Here is a 25609-nt window from a genome sequence, read left to right on the forward strand (position 1 = left end):
GCAGACACAAAACCCTAACACTGTGCTATCAATAACTGGGGATCATTTACAGTGGACAAAGACATCTAGAAAGCAATCTGTCTGGCACGCACCAGGTGGTGAGAAATATTACACACCCTTGTCTAAATGTTATTAGCTCGGTGCGCTCAGTTCCTCTTACTCGCTGAGACAGTTTGACATGAAAGGCTAACCACATCCCACATGCAGGAAAATGAAATGGGAATACCAGCATTACCACAGGTTTCCAAATCTGTGCAGGGGAGAAGAATAAGAGATGAGCCAAACTTAACAGAGACATGAACTCATAAAAACCTCAGAGAGTCAGTGTGTTGAAGAAAAGACTGCAAGACATCACAGGACCAAGAGTACCACAACCAAAACATTAAAAAAAGGGGGGGGGACTCCAAATGGGTCTCAATCATTTATTAGGTCAGAGAAATAAATGTTACAGTTTATACATAAACAACTAATCTCACTGAAGGAGCAATTTGATTTGATATTAGTAAAAACCAGTGATAAGAGAAAGAAAGGAATAGCTAGCTTTACTGGAGGTGATATTAGAAGCTAAACAAAAAGAAAAAGTCCTCTTCATGACACAGGGATCTATACCTCCCATAGGCCATCACTTAGCTAGTGCTCCCCACCATCACTGACACATCATTAATACCGACACGGTGGTGAAATTGATCAAAAAGAATAAAATAAAACATGACTAAGGGGTAACTTTTCATCGAGATAGTGTTTTATGAACGCATCTATGCTGAGGAAATTCAAGACAAAGGCTTTTGCTGTAAATGCAGCCTGAATGCTGATCTTTCTCTCGAAATGAAGAGTTACCATGGAAAGGACAAACAGTTTGTGCAACGGCCTGTTTTGGTTTTCCATGTGTGTGCATACAGACTGGTTACATTTTTTACCATGGCAGACACAAGAGGGCTGAGCAGACGACGGAACTGGAGGGAAAAGACGGGAAAAATAACACGAGGAGCATACACCGGGGCCAGAACAGAGTGGTGTGTTGGAGCGACAGCGTACAAACACTAACCATCAGACTCGGGATGGGGGTGCTTTTTTAATTTTGGATTTGATAATTGTACAAGGGTAGGGGAAGAGGGAAGGTGCAGGGCAGTAAACCAGATTTCTGCACCCACTTCAAACAGTTGGAGCCACATATAGGATGATGATGGGATCAGTAACATCTGCTATCTTATTTTACCGGTACCCAGGTCCCGGTTGAGTGTAGCCCTGGCCATAAGGGGGGCGGTTTCGGGCATAAGGGTTGGCAGCTCCAGGTGGAGGGGTGACAGTGTTGCCTGGAGGGGGGGTATATCCTGGGCGGGGCTGGAACCCTGAGCCGGGCTGAGAGTTGGGCGGCATGGTGTAGTTAGCAGGTTGGGAGGCCTGTGTGTAGTTTTGTGGTGGGAATGCTCCTGGTGGGTACTGCTGGGTGCCCTGAGGTGGATGGGTCTGCTGCTGCTGCCCACCCTGGAATCCTGCTGCTGGCGCTGCACCAGGAGCTGGAGCCTGCGAGGAGGGAGGAGCATAGTTTTGGAACTGCTGCTGTGGCTGTGGAGGGGCTCCAGGCTGAGGGTTGTATCCAGCTGCGAGAGGGGAGAGAGAATCCTTAATTCTCTCCAGACATAAAAGAAATCGGCTACACAGAACAGCAGCTACCCGTTTATCTGCTAGCATCACTTTTAATCTTACCAGGGTACTGCATACCGTACTGCTGCTGAGGTGGGGCACCTGGCTGCTGAGGAGGGTATCCACCTGGAGCTTGGTATTGCTGGTACACTTGACCTGAAAAGGTGGGGATGATCATGATCAGTGCCAAAGAATTTAATTTTGTCCAACAGCAATATGACCACTGCCTATTGGATTTGTATCCTCATCACCAGCAAGCGTGGAGAAAATATTGGACTAAACAGTGATGTTTAACCTTTATACTACGAACACTGCAAGCTGGCTTTCAAATCAGTTTCATGGTTTTTTAAGAGCATCTTTTCAACAGCTAATTTTGGCGTAATAGTGTAATTCTAACCACCATTATCACCAGGCTACCTCCACAGACATTTGGGAGGATTAAAGATTACGATAGACCAGGGGTGCCCAATCCCAGTCCTCGAGAGCTACCGTCCTGCAGCTTTTAGATGCATCCCTACTCCAACACAGCTGAATCAAATGGTTTGGTTACCTCTTCAGCATGCCATCGTGTTTGGCAAAGGCCTGATAACAAGCCATTCATTTGATTCAGATGTGTTGGAGTAGGGATGCATCTAAAAGCTGCAGGATAGTAGCTCTCGAGGACTGGGATTGGGCAGCCCTGCGATAGACCTCAGATGCAGTTACAACAGCTCGAAAGCCCCTTGGTTGCATCTACACTTGGCTTTTTTTGTTTTGTTTTTGAGAGCCAATATTATCTGATCCACCCCAGACACACGTGGGACTATCTTCACGGAAACACCTGTGCATTGGGATAGAATAACACACAACTCCTTTAATGAAAACAGCTGGAACCACTTTGATAGAAGTATCTGTTGTTAATCTCCCACAGAGACTGCTCTGTGGCACATTACAGTAAAATCTGTCTTCGAGCGAGAGAGAAAGATGCACGTGCAGGAGCAGAGCAGGCATAAAATAAATAAATAAATGAATAACACTGCAGGCTTGGAGACATAACCCTGGATTTTTTGCAAGAAAGAAGACACGTCTGTGTTTGCAGACAGTGACTTCATGGCTTTGCACCGCCTACGGACAAATGAGGAGAATGATCAAGTCTAAAGGTCCAATCATCCCAATACTTTACTTTAAATAGTAATTCTTACGAGGCCTTTAAACCCGGAGCATCGTCATGCTACACCCTTTAATACAGTCAGTAATCAGGAGTATATCTTTCATGACAGGGAAAGGTCTTTTTGTTATTGTTACTTTCATTTGCTCATTACATTTTCCATCGAATGCCTTAGAGTTCAGCAAATGTGCAAAAACTTGGCGAACAACTGTTCTCTCCCTTAACAAGGCCTAAATACTACTCCCAAATCTTTGGCCTGGCAAATAAGTAGGGTGACGACGCATGAAAAGCACAGCGAGAGAAGGCATAATGAAAGAGGGCTGGGTTCACTGGATTATTAAGTGCTGGTAAAAACTGGTGCTTATTTTCCACAGTTCTTAGGTGCTTAAAATCTCCTTTGAGCTTTCCTTTGGTGTAGATTCTCTATCAGATTGTTCTGTACTGTACTGTCTGCATTCAAAAGTAAATCCATATATAACGACATGCTCCAGGCGAATTACTCCACAAAAAACACATTCCATACAGCACAAAGTAATGTCTGCTGGAATATTCAGCCTGAAAACTTTGGACTGGTTTGGGAGACACCTGACAGCTAAATGCTTAGAAAGACTAACTCTTTGATGTCTCTGTATAAACACCTCAGTGGTGTGGCAACCATGTGTTATCTTCTTACATGAATATTACATGTGTGGCGAGGCACGTGTGTGAAATTGGCTTCTCCTGTTCTCCTCGCCTGTAATCCATCATCAGAGTTATGCAACAGAGATGGAAAGGTGCACGGCTGTCTGACCTCTCCAAGAGGTCAACCATCAGGGGTGAAAGATGTGATAGGTAGGCTGAAGAATTACTTTCACTTTGGCTGCAGGCCTGCTGACCTCTCCACTTGTCTTTAGGAGGAATAATGAGGTCCTATTTTTAAATAAACATTTCACATCGAACCCACATCTGCCCATCTGATTAAGAGTATCGTGTAACTGTTCTGAGTCACTGTTACATGCGCACGTGTTTACAGTTTCTTTCTTTCTTGCAAAGATGTAAAAGATTTTTGCCAAGTGTCCATCAAAGGATAGCGTAAAATCTTTACCATCTGCTTATGGATCTTGTTAGCAGAATTCTTATGGTAACAAGTAACCCAGGTTTGCATTAAAAGTGAGCTTGAGGCTACTTTTAAAAAAGGCTACACATGCTCAGTTGGCATCTAGTCTCACAGATCACCGTTTTACAAACTCTTGTGCATTGACAGGCTGCTCTGATTTGCCTTGAGGTTTTTATACTAGTCTGCAACCGAGGACAGGAATAACGTGAGGGAAAGGGTTGACCGAAGGAAAAGAAGATGCCAGCCTGCTGCATGCAGGGCATAAAGACAGGGTTTGGAAGATCATTTCTGCAGCTGTTAAGAAGTTATTCTTTACTGATCTGTGGGAGCTTTCTACCTGCACAGCAAAGTTAGAGTGAAGCATGGTTAAAGTTTGCTCAATATCGTGTGACGTGTTGAATGAATCTCTTATAACTACCTACATCCAGCATATAGCTACACAACATCTAAACATCAGGCCTTCAGTGACACAACAATACACTAAAGCCCCCTCCTTGCGTTTGCTTTGGTTAATAGCAGATTACTCATAGTATGTATGGAAGATTCTGACTTTAAAATGTTTGAACCAAACTAGAAACGGAGAACGACTTCAAAGGAAAAGTCGTGGCTTGTTCTGAAACCAACACCTTTCGTTTACTTTGAACAACTGAGTGTCTTCTCTCCATGCTACTGGTGACCACAGCTACATATTGTCGACCAAAGCACTTGACTCCTCTCTTAATCTTCCTTTGACAAAAGGACAAAAAAAAAAAAAAAAAAATCCTGATCTTTCTGTTTGGTCTTCTGAATAAAACAGTGTGCTGCTGCTGCTGGCTAACCATCCCCACTCTTTCACTTTTGGACCAGCTAAACTCTTATTATGCCCTCTGGATAGGTTCTGGTGCTCTAACCAGGCCAAACCGCAAACCACCAGCTAAATGGAAGTCATACAACTCGTGTGCTGATCTTCAGCGTAGCAGGTGTGGTCAGGAGTCTGTGGAGTGCCTGCTCAGAGTGAAAGTTACAGCTCTCACAGGGTGCAACATGAGGCTATTTCGTTGCTCCACTGGCCTGCACATCCAGCTGAGCCAAACCACAAGCTAAAAAACAACCCAGCACATTCGCAGCAATAAGTGAAACGATACAAAATGCTTCACCTCTGTGGCTGCACCTGTCTGGCTGCCTTTTATAACAAAAAAAAACAGGCCAGAAAGTGTTAAGTGAAAAGTTTGAATATGGAGTGAGAATGAGAACAAGACAGATTGGCATGTAAAACCAAATCCCCCTGAGAGCTTGATGCTAGAATGTAGTTCTGTTAACAAAATACTCTCCCCCCCCCCAAACTGCCTGGTATGTTTTGTTCATTTGTCTTTATCAAGGATGATTCAGAGTTAAAGACTGCACCGGAGAGAGCTACGATAAGGCGAGCTGAAAGATGAATATTAATTACATGGGGATGCTCATGATTACACTGTGTTTAAAATTAAACTAAATGTTAATTAGTCATTATAAAAAATATGCTATTTCAACTGCAGAATGGGTCTGATTGCCAAAAAAAACAAGGTCAGAGTAAATGCAATAATCAGTAATATGGGAAATGGAAAAAATTTATTATATGTCAATGTGAGGCACAGTACAGTCAACCTATGCAATGAAATCAGTGGGGCTCATTCACTAATGTGAGTGCAAAAAAAGATATAATAGTGTTATAGGCCCTATATTGCTTGTATAGGGCAAACAATAGTGATGCCCTATACAAGGCGTGCTTTCATTCTTGCTCAAGATCAGCTACATATGCATTACATGTGTGTAATCCAGCTCCAGCCCAGCTCTGAAATAGATAAGTGGTTAGGAGCTTCAGGCTGCAATAACTGGGCTAGTGAATGCTCCATCACCTGAGACAGTTAAAGCGCTTTTATCAAAGTACGCCTTTAAACTGATCCATGATCACAAATGTGCACCAAGTGTCAAGAAAGTTTGTGGTTTCCATTTAGCCTGAACTGGTGACATGTAGGCAAAACCGTTGCTTATTAGAAGATGTTTAAAGAAAACAGCACATTAAAGGCTTTTCTTGGCTAAATATATTTCTTTTTTTATGTGCCTGTTTTTTTGGTTTGTGTTGGAAAACTGTTAAATATGACAGAAATTAAATTACTTGTCATTTGTGCCTGCAGTGTACGTTGCTCCACTGTTGGATGTTATTGTAATCACCCACACTGCAGGGCCTCTGACACTCTGTGCTCTGAGGTAATTTTTGCTTTGTACAAACAAATTTGTGAAAGGAAAAGACTGATGAATTCCACATTTGTGTGTGAAACGCTCCTACACGCCATTTAAAGACAAATTTGTGCAAACACACACACTGTGAATGAGGCCCAGTGTGCTCTTTTAAATTCAATCATATTTCTCTCCATTTGATCTGTTCTGATCCAAACAATCTTCCTCAATTCCAGAAATTTCCACTAGCTCTGGTCTACTGTGTTTCGCTGGCAGGATGAAAGCTAAAAGCTTAGTGAGCAGCAGTAACAGCTGGTGCATCCTTCCTACTCTACATCTTTACTTATTGGTAGATTACACACACATAACTCAAATCAGTGAAGGTAGACTGAAAAATAGTTCAACAACACAAACTGGGATTGGGAGTACTTGTATTTAAACAAAGCAGTTAAAACACAATGTACATAATAAACTGACAACTGTGTGCATTTGCTTTACCTTGGAAAACCTGCTATATCCTTTCTTCAGTTTCATTTTTAGTCAGAACTACTCTTTGGAAAAGAAATACTCCTGGATGAGCTTTTGTCAACATATAGGCTCAGCAGGCAGTCGCATTTTTGTAAGGCTACTTTGGTGGCAAATTTGGAAAAACATTCTGTTTAACAGCACCACTATAAAAAGTAATTGCTTAATCTGCCACACTGCAGGGGCCTTTGACACCCCTGTGCTTATAAAGACATTATGTAACTGTGCTTACTTTTTTGGAGGACACATATCTCTGTCAAAGGATCTGTATGCTTTTTTTATTTGTGTATTTTCTACAGTAAGTGCGTGTGCACACATCTCACCATCCATGCCTGCTGGGGGTCCCTGCTGCACTCCAGCATATGGAGCCTGTGGCTGAGGGGGCACTCCTGGCTGAGGCGCTGCAGATGAGGAAGAAGCAATGCTGTCAGGGGTTCCTGAACGCTCCTCTGCTGCAACAGCTGGGGGAGCTGTACAAACGGCACACAAATGCACAGACGATCAGAAGACACGCAGATGCCTGATATAGAAACTAGACAATTAAATGAAATCAATTTTCAAAGATAGCATTTGCACTTCGGCTCTACCTGGGGCCTGGTCCTCGCTCAGGCCAAAAGAGGAGATGACATTCTTGTTGACCTCATCCTGGTTTTTTAATGGATCAAAGGCCGACATACTGGCTGCACTGACTGGAGTGGCCTGTTTCACTGTGGGGTCAGCTGTCACAACTTTTCCTTCACGCCCATCCACTGATTCTGGAAAGGGAAGAGGAAATGTGATGCTAAGACAACATTTTAGCTTGTTAAGATGCCATGGAGACAAAAGTGTAATAAAACGAATAAGGGTCTGGGTGTTTCTGACAAACTGCAAGTTTTCCAGATTACCCTTTTATATTTAACTCAGTTGATCCTTAAAGGCCAAAAACTATATGAGCATATTAGTTAAGAAGTAATGAAAAATATTTTAAAAACTTTTAATGTTGCAGCTTACAATATTAAAGCTTTGGTCGCAGCTAGGATTAGTCGGAGAGACCTTGTTTTTGCTCAACATGTGCGCATATGTGGGCGTGATTGACCACACTCGGGCTGGACTGATCTAGCATGTAACAAATTTAGAGTCAAACTGCAGACAAATATTTGTTTAAAAAAATAATTTAAAAAGTGTTCAATTAATCCAACAGTTAATGACTCCAGTAAACCGTCTCAGTTTGGTGCCAATGTCTTTGCGGGATACAGCTCTTATAACGCCAACTACAATACTGTGGACTATGAACCACTTTTATTAGTTAAGGAGGTCACGCAGTCCACATTACCAAGATTATAGTGAGTCCCAGAGATCTAAAAGTAGAAACTATAACAAAAAGAATCACAGAACCACCCGGTTGTAGAGTTGCTAACGACCCAGTGAGTTGTTCATAATATGAATTCGTGTACATGTTTAATTGTTTTTTCTATGACTACACTATACTGCATTTGGCAAAAGGCTTATATTATATAACAAGCTTATATATAGTCTATCGTGTGTGAGTGAGTGTGCTTACCACTGTCTGGGGCTGTAGCAGCCAGACCAGGCTCTGTCGGGGGCTCCAGGGTATCAAGGAGGTTGTTGACTTTATTCCTGAGCTCAATGAGCTCCCTGCGCAGGTACTTTACCTGACTGGACTCCAAAGGCCGCGGCTGACCATTAACTGCAGATAATAAGATGAAGAAATCAGAAAACGATAATTTATTTCAGTAATAAAGCAGAGTAAAATCTTCTCCATCCGCGCTCCTGTTGAGCACTTTTAAACTACAAAACTCCCACCGATTTTGTTAACTACTGAAACTGCATCTTATTCATTGTGATATCTTACGGTCTAGGACTCCTTGGTCATATAAATCATGGTTTGGATGATAATCGAGAGTAGAATATCTGGGTCAGAGTGGACTCTAATGCAGCAGAATTGGCTCACACTCTCAGAAACACCAAAGTTCCTCCAGACTTATTAATAAAACTGTTTATAAGGATTGACGCCTGACAATAAACTCATGTGGTGAACTTCACATTATGCACGGGACGGAAAATCACAATGGAAATAAATAATTAAAAAATGCCTGGCAGCTAAGAGGCCAGTCAAAATAGCTCAACACATAATGGTAAATTTAAAACTATCTGACTTCTACACTCCAGTTGTTTGGAAGCCAATAAGGTATCTGCATGTTATGAGTGATGATCTGTTGGCTCCATAATCTAAATACCTGGGATTACTGGGATCATCTATCACATGGTTACTTCCACAAAGCCATTCACAACGGCTGCTGAGCTGAACAGGAATCGCTGTCACCCCACCCTGACAGCAAAGCATTTAACTAAGAATAGAGCCGGGTTGTTGGCAATAAACTGAAACCTGCTAATCTGCAGGAAACATGTGACAAACCTCTTCAAAATAGTCAACTCTATATGCCCTGTACCACATCCTCTCACTGACCAAAGAGTGAAATTTCCACTGCAAAAGGAATGAACTGGACGTCGCTCCGCATTCCTCTCTCACACAAGTTTCTCTGTCTGACTGAATAATGCTGAACAGAGACGGATGGGCTCATGAGGCACTGTGCTGAGACGCAGGCCGTCATGCGATTCCAGCTCCTCTCCCTGCCTCTGAATATCAACACATGTTGGACGGTGTAATTTCCACGTGAGGTCAAGACATGCGATTACGAGCCAGGGCTCTGTTTTGATTTGTAGGAACTTAACCAACTTTTTCTCTTTTTTTTGAGAAGAAAAAAAAACCCCTTTCTGCTTCCAGCCTAATAATAGAGGCTACAGCAGGAGTGACTGAGAGCAGAGCACAGGAAACAACATCATGTTGTTAATACAGTTTAGACAGTAGAGAATGTGTGCTGATGCACTTCTAATGTTGTGAAAGAGTTTTTTAATGACAGATTTGATGCTGGTTTGCTATGGTTACGAGTCACACTTTTTCGCAGCTGCAAACACCCCAAAGTTTGACTTAAAGTAAGCTTAAGGTGGTACCCAATCATAACTATTCCAACATGTTCATTGGATATTTAACACACTTCAGTTCACGTCGCTACTGAAAACTTACTGACTTTTCATTGCCCTGGAGCAACTTTTTCACAAAAAGTACTTATCGCAAAAACATATAGACAGTACTGCTACACAGTCCACTCAGATGAGGCATGCCTTCCTGTCTACAATTCAGTGAGCAAGCACGCAGTTGACACTGAAGCACAATCAGGTGCTCCAAGCTTCAAATATTTGTTGGTTGTTACGGTCCAATCTCCAGAGCCCAAAAACAGTATTGGTATGCTGTTTCTAAACTGACAAAACTCCAACACTATTTAGTTACAGCCAGGAAAGACAATCCTCTAAAACACAAGCCAAACACTGGACACAGTGTTGTGTTAACAGAATAACAAAACACCTGTACTGTAAAAATGCCTCCCCAAAAAGTTTGATTAGTGAAAGAATCAACTTAAAATTTCACAGGCTCAGAATATTCCTTCTCTTACCGCCTAGCATTAATACACAGCTTTGCTGTGACTGAAAGAAAAATAAATCTGAAAATGTGGCATATCTGATCATATACATTTCAGTCAGCAAGGATTATCAATACACTTCAGTATAAGCAAAAGTGTACCTTTTTTCCTTAGACATAAGAATAATTAACTGATGGCCTATTTTAAAAAATGCATTTTTATTTGTAGTGTTTCATTATGGATTTAAAAACATTTTTTTCCATGCATTCATCAATTTCTACTACTAATCTGAGTTAACAGTCTAAGACCTCTCTATCCAGTTCTCCAAGGGGGCACTGTGGTGTTCTCAAGCAAAGCAAGGGCCATCATCTCTTCAGCATGTCCTAGGATCTTCTACCAGTTGGGCATGCTGGAAACACCTCAGAGGCATCCTTAAAAGAGACTGAGCCCCTCACCCCACCACTAAGGGAGGGAACCCATTTTGAACACTTCTATCTGCAGTCTCATCCTTTCAATCACTATCCAAAGCAAGTGGCAATAGGGGTGGGAATATAGATTGACTATTACGATTGTAAAATATTAAATATTAAATATTACAAATAAAATGTATAATTTAAATCTTAAGCCTCCTATTAACCACAAACCTGTAAACAATGAGGCTAAAACGTGTACGGCAAAAGCATGGTCGACACAGCCAGGCTTTCTTAAACCGAAAACTCTGATCCTTCTGCTTCAGAGAGGAATAACAGCTAAATCATACTCTGAGCTTGATGTTTGGGAAAAAAATAATTAGGAAAATTACAATGCATACAGCTGATTTGAAATTTAGAACTCTGAACATAACCTGCTTAAGGTTATGTGTTCAGCATATTTACTATAGTGATATATTATAGAAAAATAGCCAAGGGCCCTGTGATAGGCTGGCAACATGTCCAGGGTGAGCCCTGCCTGTTGCCTGCTTGTAGCACTGCACTGAAAAAGGGATGGATGGATGGATGTAGCCAAGTTAAAACAAAAAGAGAAAAGAAAGAATAAACTCACAAACAAAACAAACTCGCCTAAGCCCATTAATCTCAATGTTGAGTACACCTCTTTGATCAAAGTCCACTTTTTTACCATTTCACTTATCTTAATCATACTTTGGGAAAACTAACATACTAAGTCCTAAAAAAATCCCAGAAATTTCATCACAATGTTTTTACTACTGACAGCAACAAGGCCCGAATAACATGTTAGGGTGAGGCATATTGGCTGGTCAGGTAACTGATTATTCAACGAGTTACACCTGCTGAGCTACTGAATGACTGTGGAATTATCTGGGCGGGGCAATGGTTTAGCCCAACAGGTTGAGGTGGTGACCCATAAGCTATAAGGTCTTTGCAGAGGCTCTGGTTCGAACCTGCTCCAAGCTATTTTCTGTCCAGAATAACTGGTACAAAATACACACATCTACTACCTGTCATAGTTTTGTTTGTTAAATCGGTGCTAAGAAACAGTGATTCCAAAACAAATTAGTCAGAAGGGAGTGTAGATCATTTTCATTTGGACAGTAACGAGCTGAGGTTTGCTGTGTGGAAAAATAAGCTAGACTGCCCTCCAGTGACTGGCTGCTGTAACAGCTGAAGTAAGAGACTAAACATCTACAGCCTTGAATTCGTCAAGGCAAAAACACGCATATAGTCCATAAGAAGAAATGTGTTAATTTCTTACCAAACAAAGTCAGTTTGAGTATTCTACTACACTGGATGGCGAATGAGAGGTCAGAGCTGTCAAAAATGGTAATGAGGTCATCATCTGTAAACAGGAAATGGGGACAAAAGATGATTAACTGCACAGCAAATTGTCACTTTCAAAGAAAATATGCTGAGATTACCATCATGAAGTACACTTGTCACCAGAGGATGACCGGACCCTCACAGGCCTTTTCTGTGTCCTGACTCACCTTCATCCTTGTATTTGATAGTGACCTCGTCGTTACTCTGCAGCTTTCCCCTGAAGACACGCTGCATCATGAGCACCAGCTCATCATAGGTAATGTCTTCATTATGGATGGGAATGCGTCGGATGTCATCACCCAACTGGGCTTTGATGATCAGCTTCCCGCTCAGGTCCAGCTGGCCGTTCATGGTGCCGTCTGACCTCTTCTGCTCCCAGCACTTGACAAAGGTAGAAGAGAGGTGTTCACACTTTCAGTGCAGCCCTGAACTCTTCTAGGCATTACCCAACAGGGAGTGACACACAGTCACACTGAACACTGGCCACTCTTTAACCTTCCAGCTCCTTAGTACAAAGTAGGGTTGTATAATTACTCAAATTTGATTTGCAATTACGATTTATTCTACAGTTTTTAGTGATTATCAAAGGCTAATTCAGATAAAATAATTATTGCGCCACATTATATTTTTATTTCCTTTTAACCCTCTTAAATCATTCTCTGCTGGGAAACTATCCAGAAACTTCCCAAACTGCATGTGTAAACAGAGCTGGCGTGAAAAGCAAAACATATCACACACCAAGGCAGTTTATTTGCATTCATTTTTATAATCTCTTCTCTGCAGGGTTCAAATGGAAATTTATTGAAAATGCAAGGATAGCAGGAGCAGGCTAAAAACAGTAACATGGAAAAATGTGTCATAACATTTTTTTTTTTTAAACTGTGTGAACATAAGAGCGCAAAAACTACTTAGGAGGTATGCATACTGCAGTGCCAGGGCACCACTAGTCAGCAAAATGGCATTCACAGCAACATGTATGTCTAGCTTATAGAACAGAATATATAATTATTAGTTAAGCCCTTTTTAAAACTAGGTCAGAATAAGTAGGTCAACAGTATAGCGCTTTTTCAAGTCACAACCAGTCATCCACCCATTCACGCACTGGTGATGGCCACAGCCACCCTGGGGCGTACTGACAGAGGTGAGGCTGCCAGACACCGGGCCCTTTGATCACCACCAGTAGGCAACGGGTGAAGTGTCTTGCCCAAGGACTCGAACTGGCAACCTTCCGATTACAAGGCGAACTCCCAACTCTTGAGCCACGATCGAGCCATAACAGCTGCTGTGAGAACAGTCCTATGATTACATTAATATGCCGAAATTAACAGCTTGTCTTCACTGTCACAAAGCTCTCTTAATGTTGACTGAGGCCTGTTTGAAATTACACACAGAACAGGAGCGCTCCTCCCTTGACTTAAATGAAAACCATGTCACTCCAGAGTCTAAGGGTCAAACATCTTCATGTGAGGTGGCACCGGCTATAGAATAACAGACCTCCTTGTAGACTTTGACCCAAAATATCATCTCTTCTGATAGGAGAAAAAAGCTTTCAAAGCCATTTGGCGAATCATATAAATGATTACAAAGTAATCGCAAATTAAAACCCATTTTACTCATATCATACCGGTAAAACAGATATTTCTTTGGGGGGAGGGGGTATGTAATAAGAGGCCTGCACTCATTAAACAAGGTGGGGTTTACACACTGTGTTAAGTTAACGTAAACCTCATCGTTCGTGTACAGTCACGAGTTGGATTAACTCTGACGTTATCTCCTGATGTTGTAAGCTCAGCAATATACTCTTTCTGTCCGGGCCAGATGAGTAATTGGCTGGATGCTAGGGATTGGGTGGTAGCTAACGTTTAGCGTACAGTAACATTTAATGAGTACGACTGGGGGAAAAAAATAAACCGAAACGGAGTCTATCAAGTTAATTTCTAGAGCTCTGGAAACAAATCTTAAAATATCACAGAAGCGAAAGTAAAACTTTTATATAACGGCAAAAGTCGCAGTTATCTATCAGTGGCCCATCAACAAACAGGACTGACTGCTAACGCTTTTTAGGCCGTTTCACCACTGCCATTGCAGTGTTTACTGTATACGTTACGTACACTTAAAAAAAATGAATGATCTGTTTAATTTCCTGATGTATATCTGAAAAAGCTGGAATAATAACACTTAGCTTTTCCTATATGACAATGAGTCGTCAACAAGCCGTTTCCTGTGTAACTTATAACAGCTCTACCTATAATAGAGCTAGGTAAGAAGGTATAAATTGATAATTTCCCTACTTCACCTTACATAGACTCGATCAGATCATTAACTGACGAATCTTTTGTTAAACAACTCCCTCTGTATCAGTCTCGACACCTGTTTGGACGAGCTAGCGTAGCGTTAGCTCCCTGCGTAGCTAGCTAGCACCACAACAGTCCGTAATAGCATAGAAACTGCTTTGTAGTTAAATTATAACATAACTCGAAGTAATGTTTTTACCTGAACCAGACGACTTGACCACGATGTATTTCACGGGTTTCCCCAAACCGTGAAAATCTAATCTATTAGCTAGCCTAGCTAGACCCGGGCAGCAGCATCAGGAAGTGTCCTCCAGACTGTCAACGTCAACCAGTACGTGGCATTCAGTGTGCGCAGCCGCAGACCGACTGGAACAAAGTGCGTTGAGAGCCTTCACAGAATTTCAGCCATCACCTTGAGCAGCGTTTATTTATTTACCTTTTGAACACCGGATAGCTAAGCACGCACAGAGTCTGCAGTAAAGCGAAGCTGGTGTTCTCGTGCTGCAACAGAATATCTTAAAAACAGCAGTGCATGCAGATACTGTGAACGCACCCATTACAAAAACCAAACAAGAAAATATCATAAGAGGTAGACTTAACATACTGAACAAATAAACACATGGCAAAGCATATTGTTTAACAGTTTGTAAGTGTGTGTGTGTGTATGAATAATTGCGTCAATACTGTAAGTATGAACATTACATTTTCTTTAAATCATAGGAAGACTTTTTTTTGAGAGAGACACCAACATTATTCTTTTTTTTCTTTGATTGGAGAAGGGCTGAAGTCACAGTGACTGGACTCCATTTTTATCGCTGGTGCTTTGGATCCCAATCCCAACCTAACTGTGTGTGCAAGAAATCAATCTGCTGCTTTAAATAAACAAGTTTATTGAAATGAACAATCATTAGCTTTAAATGAAAATCAGGGATGCAGGATGAATCATATTACATAATCATGAAGACTAAGGAGACATAATTCATGTATTGAAAAAAAAACACAAGTTTTGTCCATTCACAGCTTTAAAAAAAACTCCATTATTTGTTTTTCTTCTCCTGAGTAGCATCAAACCATGAATCCAGCAGTTTTTTCATGTAGTACAACTGCCAGCCGTGCACTTGAGCAGCAACCACTATAGCGACGTATGCAGCAGTCACTGCAGAGCAGCCAAAAATGAAGCGGAAGGCTTTTCCTTGACGGAAGAGCTGCTTTGCTACAGGAAACATCTCCATGCCACCATATATAAGAGGTGCAAAAGAGAACAGCCCTGCACTGATCATTGACAGGACCAGGTAGCTGATGTTGTTCTTTGGGAGGGACAGGCTGCTGAAGAGCAGAGGGAAGATGCTGAGCAGATAGGGGTACTCCCACTGGTACGGCATGGACACAGTGTCCTGTGACACAATGTTGAAGTGGCTGACGGTCACTTGCGCCGCCACCAGCAGCCAGATGAGAAAGTGGACCACGTTTAACTTCCGTATCTCTGACTTCAAGGAAGCGCTGCAAAAGAGAAAAACAGACCATCAGACTGCAACTCAGAGATAATGTTCATATTTATTGACAAATGCCAAACATAGATACTTGCTTCATCTGGTACTGTGGGGCCATCCTTAGTTTGTTTTTCATGTTTGGAGAAACCTGTTAATGCACAAGACAAATAATGTAACATGCAAATGACAGCAACCAAAGAGCAGACACTCCTAAAAAAAATGGTGATTTCATCAAATTTCATTGGAATATTTAAAATCCGGAAGACAATCAGGGTATTAAAAGGCATTTAATATTTAAAGCTGCAAAAGGACAGTTTTTTACATTCGAAAGCTGGAACTAACTGGTTAACCAGGCAATGTGACAGATTTAACCTGCCAATGTCCCAGTGTGCGAATAATCAGCCTGGTAAATGCAAGGACACCGTGAGGAGAAAGATAATAGAGGATACAGATTCAGCGATAGTCATAATAAACGTCACCGTTTCCCAGCTCTCACAACATGATGCAAACAGCGATTCAAACAGAAAACGGCCGTTTTCGCGCAGACTAGTCGGGCTGGGATTTGAAGCATTAGCTGCTACTGGCTAACCTAGTTTAGCGTTTACTTTGGACAGATACGTTTTGTACGTTAGTCTAGCATTTTTATTTATTTATTTGTTATCACAGGTAACGATAGTAGCAGAGTGAACTTAGCTTACCGATGATGCTTACACCTGACTTCTTCAACGTTTGGCCGAGCCCCTTGTTTAAATTTCTATCCAAAGGAGATGTGCTGAGTGAACATCAACGACAGCTTTAAGCATGCGCACTGACGACTGACAGCCCTCGGCAGCATCAGCATCTTCTTTTCACGTCACAATCAATAGTTCTGTTATCTGATACTCTTTATTTGGTAGTATTGGTTAAGGTAATTAAGTTGATTAAGCATGATTGTCGCACTCTACAGGGCTAAAATACCAATTTATAATGTTTTTCTGCAAAAACGAAAAAGACGCTGACTTTAAGAAATTTGATTACATGTAAAAATTTCAGATAATTTTGTTACATAAGTACAATTGAAAACGTAAAATTGAATGGAAATTGGTCAAATGAAATGATTGACTGATTATGATTGATTGGTTATCTAAATATAAATTATCTCATATAAATATTTACAGACTGGAAACCTGTCTAGAGCGTTATTGTTTTTAAGTCACACTATTAGATCGAAATTCAGTGCTACAAAGCATAATTAATATAGATGTTGATTATCAGGCTACAGTTCTTGATGAATACACTTTAGGCATCCTGATATATGCAAGGCTACATTTAGTAAATTATATTGATACGATGTAAAGTTTATTAAACCATGAGGGTCAAGTGGGCCAAATATGTTAAGCCTATAAAACCAGATCTCATGGAGGTGGTAAGTAAATGGCAGTGTGATTTTTTTTTTTTTTTACTCATATTTCTCTTCAAACTTTGATCTCTTCCAAAAAAAATACACATTTTCAGGATAGACAAAGGATATGACACTCTTGTTGTTCATTTGTCCTTTTACACTGCTTTCTGAAAACAAAGAATTAAGAAATGTTTCACCACATATGTTGTCTTAGGTTAATGAATAAATACTGCTACTATGGCTAGTGCTTACTGCTATTCACCTGCTTTGCATAATGGAATATTATCAAGTTGTTGGATTTAACATTATTTAACAGGAGTTTAATGAGATATGTGTGACAATCCTATCAATTTTTTTTTTTATAAAGGAGTCTTCCAGTGCTTTCTTATTGTTTGCTCTTTAAATGTGCCATAACAGCTTTAGTCAAATGGGTTTCAGTGAAGCTCAAGATGATATCTGTGGCAATTCTTTTAATCAAACCATTTTTATTTAGAAAAACATCACAGACAATAACAACAAACTTGAAACATTGATACACATAATTTGATTACAATGACAATATTGGCACCAAAGTCATTATCATTTCCCGTGTTTGTTTTTTTTTGTTTTTTTGCTGTTTATTGCATGCAAGTCATCAGCAGTAAAAATTACAACAACAACAACAATAAATTAATGACATAACTGTTGTTAATCAATTGCCGCAGCATTCAACACTTGCTTTAAGTCCATTAATGAATACAGAAAAACATGTAAAGGAAACACACTGCAGATACAGGAAACTTAATTTGGTCATCGCTCTTTTAAACATCTATAAACTGTTTTCCACATATTATGCCATCTTATTTGTAATTATACTCATAACAACTATAATGCACTGTGATATGCTTCTGTGGAAAAAATAATAATATGGCCTGCAAAACAGTCAAAGAATATAATCAGTTCATTTTTATGTAAAAGCAGTAAATAAAAATATTAACGGGTAACACTGGTTTTGACTTTAAAGGAGGACTCGGCGACTTGCAGTTCGGAGACTTGTTACCTATCAATGGGATTAGCTGTGGAATATTGTTTTGCACTATAAACCATCTGTAAACATGCAACTTTGTGTTTGTTTTCACGTAACACTGACATATAATTCAACTGTTTAGTTGGTGATAAAGAATTTTTGTTAAGTGTAAAATGTTAGGATGATAATGTACCAATATTTATTAGAGTATACTGAGTGGTTTTAATAGATCAGAGCAAAACTGTGTCCTATTTCCAATTCTAATACAGCACAATAACCACAAACCTACCTCAGAAAAATAAAACATAAAACTTATGATACATTCTTAAAATTTAAACCTCACTCAAGACCAATAATCAGCCAACAACACACTCAGGTTATTGACTTAATTTTGACAATCTATGTGTTGTGTAGTGTCTTTCTAAAGAAGAGTACACTAACTGCTATTTCAGCTCACCAACCAGTACCAGTTGTCCCTTATACATACAATTCCTTCACTCAAGTCTTGTTCTTAACAGAACATTAGACTTAAAATGATCTTTACCCCCAGGTTTAGTCCTCTGCAACCCAATGTAGATACCAACACAAATAGAAATATATTTATCTAAAAAATAAACAAACAAAAATAAAACATGGCAATGTGCAGACTGCTGTAATGCAAACTTCATTGCTCCAATCTGAACTCTCATTTGAAAGAGATTTTTTTTCATACTTATTGTTATCACTAGAGAAAAGTCATTGATTATACAAATATATGCATGCAAAAAAATATATTTCCTGTTGAAATGAATGCTATCTTACTATTTTATACTTTCACATTATATGTTGCCACATGGGGTAGCTGCCAATTTTAAAGACATACAGGGACCAAATTTGACACAGCTGCAACAGTGTTACTATTATTATACCATCTCTTTTTACCCTCATTTACTTATACTTCCCTTCTATGTTTATACTAATAACTTCCACTCTTAAAATATGCGCATGAAAGTACCTTTGTAGCCATTTCTAAATTCTGTTTTTTTCTTCTTCTTTTTTTACATTCTTTTATACCATCCAGTGCTGTAAAAGAAAGATTTTTGCTCTCCCAATTAAACCATCTCTTTGGCTTCGTACAGATTTAATTTGCCAGATTTAATATCTTCTTTAAAATATATTATTTTGTCTTGTCTGTTGACGACACTATTTGCTTGCTGACTTTGCATTAAAAGTACGCTTAGTGTAAGGTAATCTGTGTTTTCTGTCATACAAAAATATGCTCTTGTGTTCTTCTTACCAAAGCCTCTCTCTCTCTGCAGTTTGTGGTTTTACATTGGATATAACAAGTACCCAGTGAAGGAGGAATGCACGTACTGTCCAGCATAAAGTCCTGATGCCTGATCTGAGGGCAGCTGAATATACACAGTGTCCCCTAGCTGTAGAGGTAATACTGCACTCCCTGATGCTTGGTCTAGGAAACCCTTTTTGTATTCATCATATGTATACATTACAGGCTCATTGTTTCTCATTAAAGCAACCCAAACATTAGTTCCTTTGCAATGAATGTGGTAGGCAAAGTAATAAATACCAGGTACTTCACAAGTGAAAATTCCTGTCTGGGGGTTGTAGTTTTGGCGACCATTGTACAAAAGCTTGTCAAAGATGACTGGAGTGCCGACAGGTGGAAATGGAGTCATTGCTGTAGCTGTGAATGCTGGCATTTCCAGCCCACTGGGACCCATTACTTCTGCCCCATTGCCTCCATACTTGCCCTTCTTGCCATAACTTCCAGCTTTAACACCGTCTAGTCTTGGGCCCATCTCAGAAAGCACTCCTGCCATTTCAGGTGACACACTAGGTATTCCAGGTGGACCTGGTGGTCCAGGAGGGCCAGGCAGACCTCGTTGCCCAGGGAGTCCTGATGGGCCTTCTTTTCCTGGGGGTCCTATGGGACCAGGTAGACCTGGACCTCCTTCAACTGCAATGCCTGGTGGACCAGGAGGACCATAATCTCCTTTTGGTCCTTGAAGACCAGGGGGCCCAATTGGTCCTGCTGCACCATCCATTCCTGGGATTCCTTTAGGGCCTTGGGGCCCCACTTCACCTGGTTCACCTCTTTCTCCTTTGGGACCAGGAGGTCCCGAAGAACCAGGAACACCAGGTAGACCTTCAGGTCCAATGTCTCCTTTGGCACCAATTGGTCCTGGTGGGCCTCTTGGTCCTGGCTCTCCCTGGTCTCCTGGCAGGCCATCCTTTCCAGGTAACCCTTGAGGACCAGGCTCACCCTGGGCTCCATCAAAACCTTTAGATCCTTCTTCTCCACAATCTCCTTTAGGACCAGGTGCACCCATAGGCCCCGGGGGTCCAGTAGGGCCTGGATGACCTTCAGGACCTTTTGGTCCAGAAGGTCCAGGCGTACCAGGTAGACCGCTGTAACCCTTATCTCCCTTTGGTCCAGGTGATCCAGATGGCCCACTCATACCTTTATCACCCTTTGGTCCTGGGAGTCCCGGTTTACCAAATCCTGGCAATCCTGGCTTTCCTGGCAAACCTGGTGGTCCTGGAAGACCTTTCACACCTGGCATGCCTGGTTGTCCTGGTAGACCATTTTGACCTGGCTTCCCTTGACCAGGTAGACCTGCTGGGCCAGGCTGTCCTTTTTCACCTGGTGGTCCAGCTGGCCCTTGATGTCCTGGATGTCCCTTTTCTCCTGGTGGTCCCTGTGGTCCTGGTGTGCCATTCAATCCAGGTTTACCAAAACCAGGCAGTCCTCTTGGACCAGCAGGCCCAGGGAGCCCTGGAAGCCCTTTGTGTCCAGGTGGTCCTGGCAACCCCATCCCTTTGTCTCCTTTGGGTCCCGGCAGTCCTGGTAAACCTGGAAGACCTTTGTGACCTGGCTCACCTTTGGGCCCCATTTGACCTGGTAAACCTTGAACACCTGGTTTACCTATGCCTGGAAGTCCAGGTGGTCCTGGGGGTCCTTGAGGCCCTGGCTGTCCAGGTGGTCCTTCTTCACCCCCAGGGCCCATTTCTCCTTGAGGGCCAACAATACCAGTTCCTCCAGGTTTTCCAGGAAGCCCAGGAAAACCTGGTTTCCCAACTCCTGGAATTCCCGGTGGACCAGGAGGTCCAGGCCGTCCTGCAGGTCCTGGCAACCCATTCCCTGGAGGCCCAAGAGGTCCTGAAGGTCCCTCTGGTCCAGGTGGCCCAGGTGGCCCAGCAGGGCCTGGCTCTCCTTGGGGAATTCCCTCAGCACCACTAGGAATTGTCTGGCCTGTGAGAAATTAGTACATTATTCACACAGAAATAATAAATCTAAAAATTCACAGAGACATATTGTTTATAAAGTTTTAAAATGACACATACAAATGAATATTTGTTTCAATTTCTTTAGTTTAATATAAAAACGCCAATGATGACAGGTTGGCAGATATAAAATAGCATTTTTGCAGCAACAAGTTGATTGCCAATGGCCTGAAAACTTGGTGTGGTGTGCAGTGTGTCCCTTAAAGTTTTGAGGAAACCGGAAAAGTGAAGGACAAAAAGGTAAAAAGGTCTGATATCATCTTGACAGAGAACAGATCAAAAGGAAGCCAACATATACAGAAGAGCTTTAAATGTCCTTCAAGAATCCTGGAGAACTATTCCTGCAGATTACGTAGAGAAATTACAAGAAATCTGTTTTGAGAGAGTTGAGGCTGTGTTGAAAAATAAAGGAGGCCAAATACTGACTTCCACCCTCTTTATAAATGTACAAACTCTGTTTTTGCCTTATATAGTGTATTTCGATTCATGATTGTACATGCTTCAATAAACTGCTGCATCTATTTCCATTTTCATAGCAAAATGTAAAGAAATGAGGGGTGACTCAAGACCTTTTCATAGTACCGTGTAACTGAGTACTTATATTATAAACTTAAGAGACATCTGTTTACTGGTCATTCTTTAGCTCGATAGTAGAGGTTCAAAATCCACATGTATGTATTGCTAAAGTTGGTGGCATAGGTCTTTAAAACTGTTTTCTTACCTTTGTCTTTGCCACCATTGTAGCTTCCCCCCTTATGAGCATTTTCCTTTCCCTTGTGCATGGGCATTGGTGGGAGCTCCTTGCTGTAATGGGGATACTGCATATAGGGCATGTCTTTGCCTAGGTACTGCTGCTGAGGAAAGCCACCTTTGCCCATGCCAATATGTTGGATATGCTGCATCGGTTGGTATGGCTGAGGATGCTGCTTGTGACCGTAGTATGCTCCTCCACTCACAAAGGTAAGAACTACAAGCTGTAGCAGGAAGAGGGGGGCAAGGAGGGGAGGCATGGCCAAGGCCTGTATGGTGGATAGAGAAGACAAGATTTGCTGAAGCTCCAGATGTTTTTACAAGTTTTTTTTTATTTTTTTTATGGTATGCAGATAAGTATTTCTTGCAATATCATGAAGCTCAAGTGGGTAGCTCTATCTGCAAAGTGGAGGCAGTGTACAACCACACTCTGTCTCCCTCTGCTGGATATACGAAGGGACAATAGACTTGCCCCTGATGTGAGTCTCAGTACCTTAGATATAACATTGTTACTGGTGTACAAAAAGTTTGAGTTTTTAATTTGTTTTCAGGATGATCTCGATAAGTAGAAAGACAATAGATTAAGGAAATGAGCTTGGCAAAAAGCTAGGTTATTTTATTCCTTTTGCAGCTCAGCAGTTAGCAGCCAAGCCTAACATTAAAAAAGTGATTAGGTTTGACAATTTTACTTAGGATATTCTAGAAAAGCACAATCATTATTATGACCCTCTAGAAACATTTTTTTCATTAAACAAAAAATGATAAATGCCTTCAATGTCCTAATATTACAATTGATCTTCAAATCTCTCATTTTTACCCTCCTAGAAGAAATCTTTTACATTAGCAAACACGTTTTATGAAGAAAAAAGCACAAATTAAATATAACAATCAAATGGAAAATTTTAAGATGATATATGTCCTTTGATTCATAAAAATGCTGAAAAAATGCTTAATATGATTTTCTAAATATTTTTCTTCGATACCCCTTCACTTGTGCTTTTTCCAGTTTCAATTTGACACTCAAATTTACAATTTTTACATAAAAACCACATATTTTTTTAAAAAAAGTATTGATACAAGTTGTCTGGATTTCTGCAGCAAAAAATCTCAGTTTTTCTCAGAGTTCATGTCCTGGAAACGATCATAATTAAGCAGTAACACAGCAGTACCTTGGATATTTGCAGAGGTGACATGTGCAATACTATAACATTATTATTATTACTATTATTATTATTGTGATGATGATGGAGATTTATACAGCCTGAATGAACTAGAAGATTGTTAAGAGGAAGTAACACTTGAGCGAACATTTATTTTTTATCTTGTTTTTAAAAGTGGGTGAAGTATTTCTGCCACCTATAAGCTAACTCACTGGTATGCAGTGAGTTGGCACTCACTGGCTGAAAATTCTCAATAATCGTGCAAAAATGGCAGAGAGAAAGATTCTGCCACCTGTGTTTGGCATAAGTAGACTACAAGATCCACATAAAACAAGGTGTGGCCTCCAACCTGGTGTAATAGCAAAGCATGTAATAGGAATCCAAACACTAGACCGGTGTGTCTATTACATGTGTTGCCATTATATCGGGTTTTGTCCTCTCAGACTGAGTGTGCTGAGGTAGGATCTGTTCATTTTACATTCAGATCCAATAAGTACATCTGTCAGCAAATAAAGTTGAAGCCCAACTGTGCAGCTTTTACTACCTTTTAATGTGCTTCAGTATATCCATTTTTTCAACCTTAAACTGCTTTAAACAGATAACTAAAAACAAAGCAAGTAAAAGCAACTTTTCTTGGTGCTGCTCCTCTGAGTATATACGTATTACTTATTACTGATTTAGTCTTTCTTAAAAGTATCTTTTTCATCTCAGACTGAGTCCTCTTCCCTACTCCATGCACAGCTTCAAACACAGTCCTGGTCCAAATTTTATTACAGCCAACTCATCTCTAGCTTCACATCCTAAACCACATCCTTTATGTCCTCTTCATCACCGGCACTTTGGATCTTTCCTGCATTCTGACCTTTTCTCAGCTGTCTGGTGATTTTGACATGGCAATGCCACTGTCTCCCCCAGTGAGAGCTTGTCTTTGAACAGAGTCCACCAAGTTTCTGCGGTGACAGAGGCCAGACGTGGCAAAGAGTCCACAGGGATGCCACTGACGTCTCTCAACAAGAACTGGGACTCTTTCTTTTTCCCCCCCCCATGCGAATTGGAAGCTGTTCAGTGTTTCCATTATTCTTATCGGTGGCATGAAGCCTGAAGACGTTACACACAATTATAAATGTAATGACTGAAAGGTGTGACTAAAAGGGCTGGGTGACTGGGTTAGAAAAAAGACATTAACTGATCCTAAAATATTTCTTAGATTAAAATATTCAGATGCGTTTTTGCAGTGGTGATATCAGTGATGGATATTTAATACTGCGTAATGATTTTGACCAAACACAATATATGTATGAAACAAGCAAAGAAAACAAATGTGGCAGTTTTACTGCCCTTCAGGTACGTCCCAGCTCAGAGTTGGTATGTGTGTGTGTGTGTGTGTGTGTGTGTGTGTGTGTGTGTGTGTGTGTGTGTGTGTGTGTGTGTGTGTGTATAGATGTTTTTAAAGTGGTGGAAATATTCTGAAAAAACTTGCAGATCAGAGACACCACACAACGAAGGTCTGTTCAGTGTCACATAGCAACACTAAAGAGTTGTTATGGTGCCTGCAGAGAGATGGAAATACCGCCTGTCTTTACCTCCCGTGCTTTTCTCCAGCACATTATTCTACATAGGTGTTGCCTCCCTACAGACTTATTCGTACACCAAGGCCACTTTCAGACTTTGACATAAACATTAGGCAGCAATTTCCAAGTGTCAACTTGTTATTAGAGAAAACAGAAAGAGAGACGCCTGGGTTTATAACAAAGTGCCTCTAAATGATTCTGTTATACAGACTAAGTGCTAATATCATTCTTCTGTGTCCACACAGATGGCAGACATGGAGTCACGTATAACTGTGGCACAGATGTGAGAAGACATGATGGCGTGAGTAACGTGTTGTGCCGTTTCTCACACCTGTAGGATTTACAGTTTAATTCTAGTACTGGTGTAAAACAATGCAACTACCTCAGTGATGACAGGCAATCATTTGCAGCAGGAACAACAACTATGCTTTTCATTTCCATGCCAGGCAGATGCCACCCGTGTGTCATTTGGTTCACACTCCTCTCACAGATATTTGTTTCAAAGTCTGTTAAGAAAAATTAGACTTTCTATAATAATATTAATATTATAAATTGGAATTGGTATTTTCCTTTGCAATTGTATTTTCTACACTGCATATGCAGAAGTTTATGGTCATTCAAGCGGCTTTGGGAGAGTGTACTTTGACACAGAAAGGTTTGAGTTGCAGTCTTAAAACAATTAGTGTTGGTGGGAACACTCGGTAAAAGACACCAACACTATAGTCAACCATGCATTTATCTCCAAAGCCCCTCTGCATTGAGCAAAAACATGTTGATATTTAGCCGCTGCCTTTGCATGGGCACTCAAAG

The 25609-nt window shown here is 40.9% G+C and overlaps 3 protein-coding genes across 4 annotated transcripts; all 3 read right to left on the minus strand.

The window, feature by feature from the left end:
- Positions 1-408: 408 nt before the first annotated feature.
- On the minus strand, positions 409-14524 carry tfg (trafficking from ER to golgi regulator). 2 transcript variants are annotated; one of them, XM_086267701.1, is made up of 8 exons: positions 14356-14524; positions 12030-12243; positions 11798-11881; positions 8149-8295; positions 7196-7363; positions 6932-7078; positions 1723-1800; positions 409-1601 (listed from the first exon to the last, which is right to left on the minus strand). In XM_086267701.1, exons 2-8 carry the CDS (start codon positions 12211-12213, stop codon positions 1213-1215), a joined length of 1197 nt encoding a protein of 398 aa, XP_086123827.1. In that variant the 5' UTR covers positions 12214-12243; positions 14356-14524; the 3' UTR covers positions 409-1212. The 2 variants fall into 2 exon arrangements, with proteins under 2 accessions (XP_086123827.1, XP_086123826.1); XM_086267700.1 differs by having other exon boundaries at positions 1708-1800; positions 14356-14522.
- A 505-nt stretch (positions 14525-15029) lies between these two features.
- On the minus strand, positions 15030-16450 carry jagn1a (jagunal homolog 1a). Its single transcript, XM_086267703.1, has 3 exons — positions 16345-16450; positions 15742-15794; positions 15030-15656 (listed from the first exon to the last, which is right to left on the minus strand). The coding sequence occupies exons 2-3, from the start codon at positions 15780-15782 to the stop codon at positions 15194-15196; spliced, it is 504 nt and encodes a 167-aa protein (XP_086123829.1). The 5' UTR covers positions 15783-15794; positions 16345-16450; the 3' UTR covers positions 15030-15193.
- Positions 16451-17593: 1143 nt separating this feature from the next.
- col8a1a (collagen, type VIII, alpha 1a) lies at positions 17594-22543 on the minus strand. The gene is made up of 2 exons (XM_086267699.1): positions 22040-22543; positions 17594-21286 (listed from the first exon to the last, which is right to left on the minus strand). Exons 1-2 carry the CDS (start codon positions 22326-22328, stop codon positions 19341-19343), a joined length of 2235 nt encoding a protein of 744 aa, XP_086123825.1. The 5' UTR covers positions 22329-22543; the 3' UTR covers positions 17594-19340.
- Positions 22544-25609: the final 3066 nt, after the last annotated feature.

Source organism: Aulonocara sp. 'chitande type north' Nkhata Bay, linkage group LG16, assembly GCF_057382095.1.
Source record: "Aulonocara sp. 'chitande type north' Nkhata Bay isolate Kocher_YH1m ecotype deep benthic linkage group LG16, A_spYH_male_GT1.1, whole genome shotgun sequence".
NCBI lineage: Eukaryota > Metazoa > Chordata > Actinopteri > Cichliformes > Cichlidae > Aulonocara > Aulonocara sp. 'chitande type north' Nkhata Bay.

Bases quoted from the DNA above. Each gene is read 5' to 3' on its own strand.
- tfg (XM_086267700.1), bottom strand. From the start codon at position 12,213: ATGAACGGCCAGCTGGACCTGAGCGGGAAGCTGATCATCAAAGCCCAG. The intron at 7,364-8,148 runs GTAAGCACACTC...TTCCCTTTCCAG, and splicing joins TGCTACAGCCCCAGACAGTG to AATCAGTGGATGGGCGTGAA. The intron at 1,801-6,931 runs GTGAGATGTGTG...CCACCTTTTCAG, and splicing joins ACCCCCAGCAGGCATGGATG to GTCAAGTGTACCAGCAATAC.
- jagn1a (XM_086267703.1), bottom strand. From the start codon at position 15,782: ATGAAAAACAAACTAAGGATGGCCCCACAGTACCAGATGAA. The intron at 15,657-15,741 runs GCAAGTATCTAT...TCTCTTTTGCAG, and splicing joins GCCCCACAGTACCAGATGAA to CGCTTCCTTGAAGTCAGAGA.
- col8a1a (XM_086267699.1), bottom strand. From the start codon at position 22,328: ATGCCTCCCCTCCTTGCCCCCCTCTTCCTGCTACAGCTTGTAGTTCTT. The intron at 21,287-22,039 runs GTAAGAAAACAG...AATTTCTCACAG, and splicing joins CAATGGTGGCAAAGACAAAG to GCCAGACAATTCCTAGTGGT.